Raw genomic sequence first — 9,908 nt, forward strand, 5'->3', positions numbered from 1 at the left:
TTTTTTTTTTTTTTTTTTTTTTTTTTACCTTGCACCCCCAAGTCACCACCAGGGGCAGTCCTCCTATTCATCCTGACCTCGTAACACCACTGCCTGGCAGTCTTGGAGAAAGAGTCCCTGGGAGTGCTGAGTGATCCCCTAAGTGTGCTTGGAGGGGACCGAAACTATGGGTGGGTTGGTGCCAGCCAACAAGCAAGAAACCTAGAAGGGAGGAAACCAGCTGGAAGTGAAGGGAAGAGTCTTAGGGAAAGGCAAACCTAGGGTTATTGCTAGGTTACAGGTAGACATAGGGAAGGGCTCTGGAAAGGACCACTCCAAGCTATAGGTGAAAATGGGGGATTGCCTAGGGAAGGGCAACCCCCAGGTTAGATGAACATTGAGATGACAGCCATGAGGCATGGGGTGGCTAGTAAGGGGTGAATGGAGGCCACATGGGGCACCCTGGTGAAAGTACTGTGGAACATTTCCTTCTACCAAGAAAGATTGCCCCATGAACCACTCCAAGCATCCAGCAGAGGATGCTGTGTTACACAGAACTGAGGATGGTCAGTAGGAGGGAATTTGAGCCCAGGGGCTGCACTGGAGACAGCTGAGGTTGGATCAGGGGCCTATGAAACTTGGGAAGGGCTGTGACTAGATGTGGCCATGGTACTATGTTATAGGGGATAGGCAGGCAAATTTATTTGGGTAGATGTTGATATCTTCTGTCAGACTGAGTAGATGGAAAAAAGTTCTCTGCAAACTTTCGGGGACAAGCACCCTTCTTCAGGCATTGGGAGACTCTATTGTTGTTCTGAGATCTGCAAGTTAGGAAAGAAGCCGATGTTGAAGGGGAAACAGGCCTTGGAGAAACTGTGCAGGGCAGGGGCAGAGAAGCACTGAAAACTATGCTGAGGGGAAGAAGAGCCCTGAGGACTGTGCCAAGAGGGAAAGCACATAAAGGGGCTTCTCTGACTTCTAAAGGCACCCCCACTCCCCCCCAGTCCTTCCTGACATTTAATATTGGCAGGCAGGAAACAGGATGTGCTACAGAGGCCAGAGAGCATAGCAAGCTAATCTGACAACCAAGGGGCAGCCGACTCCAGGGTCAGAGCCCCAAACCTGCTAAAGCAGGTAGCTGAAATAAAAGTAGTATATAAATAACCTCTGCTGAATTGAAGCATGATAATGTAAGTGTGTTTCTGAAACACAACCAGCACATAGTAAGAACCTCAAAAAGAGAAATTAGAAATTTATCACTGAGACAAAAATGTGAAGACCAAGTTGTGACAGGCAAGGTTCTTTGGGTGAATCTGCTATCTTTTATTAGACTAACTTAAATAGTTGGAAAATAATATAAGATATCAGATTCACCCAAAGAACCTTGTCTGCCTATGTCCTTAGACCAAAACAGCTACAACCTATACCCCAAGATCATGTTGTGGAGTTCTAAATATCAAAGGATTTATTCTAATAGTGTTTGAGGGGGGAAAAAAAGCATTTTTCTTGCTAGCAGCATAAATATGGGAAGCACAGTAGGAAGAGGCAACAACCTGTGACTAGGTAAGCTGCTTAACAGGGGGTTAACAGAGCAAACTGCTGACTTCTTCAGGCAGGCTTTTGCTCCCTGAGAAGCTCCTCCGCCAGTCCTTTCACGTATTCCAGTCTTTAGGCAACAAATAAACCAAAACATAAAACAAAATGAAAACTCTTCTGCCCTGTCCTGGGTGATTGAGGAGTAACCCTTTGGCTCTGGCTACCATCACAGCAGCCTGGCCCCATTCTTATAGCAAGCAGTTTCATTCAGTTTGCTTTTTCCCCTTCTGTTTACTCTTCAGGAAGATTTTTAAGCTCTGAGCAGGACAGTCCCTGGCTATCCAAGGGCATTTTTACACATATAAGCACCACAGCACCAGGCACTTTGAAAGGCGCCTGGTTGTACACGTAGCAAAATATGAGTCGGCGCTGAGAAAATGGCGGCGGTGCACTTTTGAACTAAAACACCTCGGAGGTGCTTTAGTTAAAAAATAAATAAATAAATAAAAATAAAAATGCACCACTGCCATTCTCTCTGCACTGAGATGCATTTCACCACTTATACAACTGCACGTGGCACAGCGCAGTGCACGTCAGCTTGCATGCAGAGCAGACTTGATTAATTAAGTCTGCTCCAAAGCGGTAGATCCCCAACACATCACAGGTGGTATATAAATGCCCCAGATGCCCTGCAACTAGCCTCTCAACACGGTTGAGTGTTCCCTCTTAAAGGAAAAGACCACGCTGTTACACCCCTAGCTGCTGGCTAGTGGTGGACAGTTCCTTCCCCAGCAGGAAGGGATGTCCCAGGAGCAGCCTGAGGGGTGCTGCTGCTACTGCAGTTGTCCACAAGCAGCCACAGGGTGTTGTTCCTTCCTACTGCAGCTGCCTGATAGATAGATGGATAGATAGATGATTTCCTGAGGTCCCTTCAAACCCTAACTTTCTATAATTTTATATATATTAAAATTATAGAAAGTTAGGGTTTGAAGGGACCTCAGGAGGTCATCTAGTCCAATCTCCTCCACAAAGCAGGACCAGCCCCAAGTAGATCATCCTACCCAACCATATGCTACTGGCAAGCAAGAAAATACAGTGGAACTGAGCCCTGGGATACCCACAAGCCCAGCCCCAGGTGCCCTAGAAAGGCAGACTGCACCCAACCAGCTCCATCCCCAGCAGGCAGACTGCACCTGCAGCCCCAAATGAGGCAGTGTACACTGAGGTAGGCACTCCTGTCTTTCACTTGAGCCATGCACCCCAATTTCCAGCAGTTTATTTTTTGCAGGGGAAAAGTATGCTGTGCAAGAAAACATGCTTTGGGAGTTTGGCTCCTTAAAAGTATGTTAAATCCTTCTAGTAATGTATTTGTCATTCAGATGCTAAAACAGCACAGGGATTATTAACTTGCTGAATTAATGAAGCCTTTCTAGATTAAAATACCTAGTTTAGGTCTTTTTTTCTTTGGATCAAATAAACCAGCATCTGTTGTATACTTAGCAGAAATAAAGCTAAGCTTTATTAAGTCTGGTTCTGTAGTAAAAACTTTAGTTATAGCTGCAAAGACATTAGCACAGATCACATTTTTGCCACCTCATGCATATAAATATTTGGACAGTTACGGGCAATTACAAAAAGTGGGGTATGATGATACTGTTCTTGCAACCTGTCCTATAGGTGCTATCAGCTGTGAACAGTGAGACACGGCCTTTGTTTGTTTTTTGATTATGTATTTACAATCTATCAAACCCACAGAAGTGACCTTTGTGAGAAAACATTAACATGCAATAAGTTAAAAGACAAAAGTTCTACCAATAAGACATTTTCTGTAGGCATTTATGAAAGCTGCGGAAGAACTTCCTATTTAACTTCATTTCTTTTCTAAGGTGGCAATTCAGATGCTTGTATTATTTCAGTTAATAGATTTATGTTTTTACAACAAAATTCTCCTCCCTTATACAGAAAATTTATTTTTTGTGCTGTCTCAGAATACAAATACAGCTGCATTTTTGCAGTATATCTGGAGGTATTACATAATTTAATATGCTTTTCCTTGCAGTGTGGAGGGTCAAACTTTTATACCTTCTCATCAACTTATGCCTTCTAGACATACACACCAACAGCCTTATTCATCTGCTCCAGGTAACAGCTTTACACCCAGGCTTGTTCAGTTGATTCTGTTTTATGAACTAAATGACATTCATCATATTAATATTCTTGTAAATATTCTTCATGAGGAATTCTTGGCTTCATTGGGAGATTCACAGATGGAAGTTTAAGATTGGGCCTATATTTTTTTTTAAATAGGTGTACCTTAGTAAATGCTTTTTGAAAAAAAAATTGCCTCTATCCATTTAATGAAGCTTGGGTTCTGTTTTGACTATGTGGAACATGGCTTGTACCCATTATTGTATAGCATAATGAACATTTTTATGGAGCAATAAAATTACCTTTATTTTCTAAGGGATGGGTATAGTGTGCACAGTGGACTTCATTAAAGTGATTGCTATCCTCTTGTTCACATTAAAGTAAAAAGCAATTTAAGCAAAACAAAACAGAAAACAAAATCAAAGCTTGATCACTTGCTATTGTATGAATGATTAAAGTAACTAATTTGTTATACTAATTTGAGCTCACTTTAAAATGTTTTTCCAAGTATTTCCATAAGTATTAACTTGGATACATTGCTTTAATTTCAATTAGGAGTTATTAGAAGGTCCACATCTATGTCATATATGGATGGGTATGTAGGAACCTGGCCCAAAGAGAAAAGGTGAGTAATCATTGCATAGGAGGTGGCTTAAGAATTAATGACCTATAGCTGTCATCATTTGGACTTTCAGTAGGCCTTTGAGAGAGTTCACCCAAGAGACTTGGAGAATCAGGTACTCAGAAAAAAGAAAAGCAATATTGTGCATTAGAAACTTGCTAACAGAAAACTGAACAGGAATAAATGTGAGTTTTCAGCATTTGCAAGAGATGGGGACTGCTCCAACATTTCGTAATGGATCAGTGGTGTTAAATATACTTTAACTTTTAACAACATACTGTAGTTACCTGATTCTAAGATGACTTGCAATTTAAGATGAACTCCCCACAATAATTACATTCTGTATATGGGAAATTTTATATATTTGTTAAAGTCTTTCATATATAGAATCTAATTATTGGAGCATCATCTTAAATGCATCTCCCTTCTTCCCCCACTGCAGCAGGGAAAGCAGTGCCAGGGAGGGGAGGCAGTAGGCAAGCAGGTGGCTGGCGGGGTGGCAGTGGGAAAATAAGGCAGCATGACCTCTGCCTTTTGCCTTCCCCACACCTTACCCCCTGCTGCCTGCTCCACTTGTATCCCATCCTTACCCATCAGTTCATGCACACCCAGCACCTGCCTGTACTGTTTTCGCCCCTCACTCCTCCATGCCTACTCTCCTGCCTGGTCCCCAGCTGCTATCTTCCCTCTCCTGCTGCCTGTGCACCCCATAGCCTCTGCCTCTTTGCCCCACTCCCTGACCACTGACCCTCCAGCTCCCCTCCAAGCCAGGGTGTAGAATTGCTCCAGCCGCAGCCTGGTTATGCAGGTGTTGCAGCAGCAGCTCCAGTCAGAGCCCAGGCTGGAGCTGCTGCCACTGCTACTGTGCTGGGACTGGAGCAACCATGTGCTCTGTGTCCCTGGCTGGAGTGGGACTGGAATCAGGGGGCTAGCCAGTGGGGAGGAGGAAATTGGGAGGGGGGGGGACCTGCAGCTCTCACCCCAGCCCTAGGTCAGGGCTGAAGATAGAGCTGCAGCAGCTGCCTGCCCCACTGCCATCTTGTACTCCAATCCGAGGTGAGGGTTTTTTCCCTCCCATATTAAATAAAGAAACTCCTCTTGGATTCAAGTAAATACAGCAACTAAAAAATGACAATAGAAGGCCATCTGGCCATCAGCTCAGGATAGAGAAGTACTATTATGTAGATCAGTACAAACAGATTAGACTAGAAAGGGTATATGGTTTTATACTAAAGAATGTAAGCCAACTGCTAATTAGTAAGAGCTGGAAGTAGACTCGCTGCTGTCAGAAACAGGATTAGAAGGACCACAGCTATGATCCAGTATGGCAATTTCTGTATTCCTCAAAGTTCTTGGGTTTATTCCAGATTGCCAGTAATATTAATTTGTGTATGTGTGAAGTTAAGATGTATAAGATGCATAAGCATAGCTTATTTAAAGTAAATGTAGTTTGAATTAAAGGAAGGTATAAAAATAATAAAAGAATAATATTGGATAAAATGCTAAATTTAATTAAATTTGCTTATTTGTAATATGTTGCTATCTTATGAAACTAATCCATTTTCATGAGTACTACAACTTTAGAAGAATATTTAAATGTATATGATTTTTTTAAAAATATATATGAATTATGTTATTTTATTTTCATCCCATTTAGATCATCAGTGCATGGAGTTTCCTTTGACATTTCTTTTGATAAAGAAAATAGCATTCAGATATCTACTCCAAATAGAGGAATTACTAGATCTGTTAGTAATGAAGGTCTTGCGCAAAATAACACCCGCGTGCTCAAACACATTAGGAAAAATCTGTCCTTTAAGCCAGTAAATGGTGAAGAGGAAACTCAAGATATTGAAGAAGAAAAGGACATAGTATCTCCTACTGACCCAGAAGTCAGTGCATCTCTAAATACAAATCAAAGAAATGCCAATGAAAATAACCAGTACAGGCTTCCAAATGGAGCTTTGCAAAACAGGGCAATTTTGGATGATTTTGGCAATCAAATTGAGACCCCAAGCATTGAAGAAGCTTTGCAGATAATACATGACACTGAAAAATCTCCTGGTGTTATCCAGCCAGACCAAATAACAAATGGGTTCTTTCTTCATAACCAGGAAATGAGCATTTTTAACTCAAACATTAAACTAAATCAGCCTAGTCCTGACATCATCATAGACACAAAAGGTGCTCTGAGTCCGGTGACTGACAATACTGAAGTGGACACAGGAATACATGTGCCGTCAGAAGATATTCCTGAAACTATGGATGAGGATTCTTCTTTGAGGGATTACACGGTGAGCATGGACTCCGACATGGAAGAACCATCTAAATTTCTTCAAGATTATGATGTACGAGCTAGTAATCAGAGAGAGCAATTAAGTCCCTGTCCAAGCTCAATAAGTACCAAGTCACAAGCAGGCAGCAGTGCTTCTTCAAGCTCAGGAGTGAAAATGACCAGCTTTGCAGAGCAGAAATTTAGGAAACTGAATCATACAGATAGCAGAAGCAGTGGAAGCAGTTCGCAGAAAACTACCCCAGAAGGTTCTGAGCTGAATATTCCTCATGTAGTTGCTTGGGCTCACATACCCGAGGAAACGCCCCTTCCTCAAGCAAGAGATACTACGCAGTTGTTGGCCTCTGAAATGGTCCATCTTAGGATGAAACTGGAGGAAAAAAGGCGAGCCATTGAAGCTCAGAAAAAGAAAGTTGAAGCTGCCTTCACTAAGCAGAGGCAGAAAATGGGAAGAACAGCATTTCTGAACGTGGTGAAAAAGAAAGGGGATGGAATATCACCTCTTCGAGAAGAAGCCGTAGGAGCTGAAGATGAGAAATCCTTCACTGAAAGTGGTAGACTGAAAGAAAAAGAAGCTCAAAAACCAGGTGAACGAACTAGTAAAACTATGGAGGTAATAAAGGAAAGCACTGAAAATTCTCAGTCCAAGACCCCTTCCACACCCGTGGATTCTGAAAAGCAATGGAATTTGGCAAGTCCCTCAGAAGAAACTCTAAATGAAGGAGACATTTTAGAATATACAAAATCTATTGAAAAATTAAATTCTTCTCTACACTTCCTGCAACAGGAAATGCAACGCCTCTCCCTTCAACAAGAGATGTTGATGCAAATGCGGGAGCAGCAAGCCTGGGTTATTTCACCTCCTCAGCCTTCTCCTCAGAAGCAAATTCGAGAGCTTAAATCTTCATTGAGGCAAACAGGATCATCATCTCCTACTGCATCATTTTCCGTGGAATCTCCTCGCCCTACTCATCAATCCCCGCAGTCTTCTAACAGAAAAAATGCCTCTTTTCCCATTAAGATGCAAAGGACTCCTAGGCCAAATGAACTGAAAATAACACCTTTAAATCGCACCTTGACTGCTCCACGGTCTGTGGACAGTCTTCCTCGTTTAAGAAGATTTTCTCCAAGTCAGGTTCCCATTCAGACTAGATCATTTGTTTGCTTTGGGGATGATGGGGAACGTGTAGCTGAACCTCAGTTAAAGGGAAATCTTTTGAAAGAAGTCAAAGCTAAAGAGGAAGTAGCAAAAGAAGAACAACAAAAACAAAAAGGGACTTTGGAGGCATGTGAACAAAAATCAGAAGAGAAGGAGCTCAAGCCTGTTGAATCTAAGGTTTCTGAAGTGTTATCTCAGCCAATCACAGAAACTGTCTGCCTCACACCAAATGAAGATCAGCTGAGCCAACCAGTTTTGCCAACTCTCACTCCTAAAACAGCTAATTTAATTGAAGTTTCCCTCTCGGATTTAAAACCACCTGAAAAGGCTGAAGTTTCTGTTGAGAAATATGAAGGTGAGAGTGATAGAGAACAATTCGAGGATGACCAAAAAGTGTGTTGTGGATTCTTTTTTAAGGTAAGTGACCTAAAATGGTGCATGTTTGTTGGGCAAGTTATCTTTTTCTGAGGGAGCTTTTTAATTCAGAGATGGCACTTCAGTAACCACTGAGGTCAGTGCTTCAGAGTTCTGTGATGTCCTTGGTATTTGACTTTAAAACCTTCACTGCTCATGCTTGCTTTGGGACCATTGGAGCTTTCATAGCAATTTTGAATACAGAAGATCTCTTCAAATTAACAGTGTTTGAAAAGGTGTTTCAGAATTATTGCGGGTCAGGAAAATGTTTTAATGAATGTAGATTTTTTTTTTTACCATAAATTATTAATACGCACACTTAATAAGCTGCCTACCTCTCACTTTATCCCAGAATTGTAAATAAGATCTTGGAAATTTCTCCTTAGAGTACCTGTTGTCTTAGAGTTTATTTTAAAAGTGGCATATTTTTATGTCTGTTTAAAAAGATAAGACGGTGTACTAAAATATTTCTATTTAAGCAGAATTTCAGTCGGTGTGTTGTTTGTTTTTATTTTGTGTTGTTGTTTTGTTGGGTTTTTTTAAAGGTAGTTTGAATGCTAGAAGCTAACAGTGTTTTGAATGCAGGCTTCAAAGCTTTTCTTGGAGGCCAAAAGATTTTGCATTCCACAGTGTCATATATCTAAAGCAGGGGCAGGCAAATTATGGCCCATGGGCTGGATCTGGCCCATCAGGCTATTTCATCCAGCCCAAAGGCAGGTGCCTACCAATTCACTGTATCCAGCCTGACCCCAGGCTGCCCCTCCTGTACTCGCATGGGGCTAAGCCGTGCTCACTCCTACAGGGGCAGTGCACACTCTGCTCCCACCCTTGCCTGTGGGATGGCCCTGGCCCTGCAGGTGGAGAAGTGGCGGCAGATGGGGGAGAGGCAGTGGCGGCAGGCAGGGAAAGCGGTGGTGGTGGCGGCAGCAGGGGCAACTGGCAGTGAGTGGGCGGAGGGCGGGGAGGGGACTTCAGGAAGGGCAGGGGGCAGGCAAGAAGGTAGGGAAGTAGCAGGGGGAGGATGGCAGAGGTGGTGGGCAGGGACATAGGGTAGGAATGGTGGTGGCAGTGGCAGAAGTGGTGGTGGTGGGCAGGGATGAAGCAACAGCTGGCTGGGAGCGTGGGACCTGTGCCAGTGCCCTGGGTGGGGACCTAGGGTGGAGTGGCAGGAGCATGGAGCTTAGGCCAGCAGGGGTGTGGGGTCTTCCTGGCTCCATCACACAAGGCTCACATGCAGTTCCCAGGTTCTCCACCCAAGCTGCACACCTTTGGGGGAGATGCATGTGATGGAGCTGGTGGCCCATCCAAACTCACTGCTATGCACAGCTCATGGGGAGCGGTGGGGAGCTCTGCGCTATGAAGCTAGGCCAGCTCTGCCCCTCTCCCTGTCATCTCAGCTGAGCCCTGTGACCTGCACCGCTGGCTTCATCGCATTGGGCTCAGGCATGTGAGACCCGTGCAATGGAGCCAGGAGAATCCTGTGCCCTAGCCAGCCCAGGCTCTGTGCTCCTGCTGCTCTACTCCAGGTCCCCACCGGGCCCAGGGCACTAGTATGAGCCCTGCACTTCCACCCAGCTCACCATGACTGTGCACTGCCGGGGGTTCCACCTGCTGCTGCTGCTGGCAGCAGGGGCTGTGCACAGTGTGGGGGCATGTTTGTAGGGAGGGGCCTCACATCCACAGCCCCCCACATGTCCCCCTCAGCCATCCTCTGCCTCCATACACCCCACAGCCCCACCACAAACCCCATACACACC

At 43.9% G+C, this 9,908-nt stretch overlaps 1 protein-coding gene across 1 annotated transcript in view; it reads left to right on the forward strand.

Moving 5' to 3' along the window:
• The window catches only part of CAMSAP2 (calmodulin regulated spectrin associated protein family member 2), a 224,249-nt gene that overhangs the window by 200,223 nt on the left and 14,118 nt on the right, over positions 1–9,908 (forward strand). The window contains exons 10-12 of the mRNA XM_019528366.1: positions 3,575–3,657; positions 4,219–4,288; positions 5,943–8,154. Coding sequence (XP_019383911.1) covers positions 3,575–3,657; positions 4,219–4,288; positions 5,943–8,154 — 2,365 coding nt within the window. The remainder of the gene's footprint in view (positions 1–3,574; positions 3,658–4,218; positions 4,289–5,942; positions 8,155–9,908) is intronic.

This window comes from Gavialis gangeticus, unplaced genomic scaffold (genome assembly GCF_001723915.1).
Source record: "Gavialis gangeticus isolate Ggan-Ray unplaced genomic scaffold, GavGan_comp1, whole genome shotgun sequence".
In the NCBI taxonomy this organism is placed as follows: domain Eukaryota; kingdom Metazoa; phylum Chordata; order Crocodylia; family Gavialidae; genus Gavialis; species Gavialis gangeticus.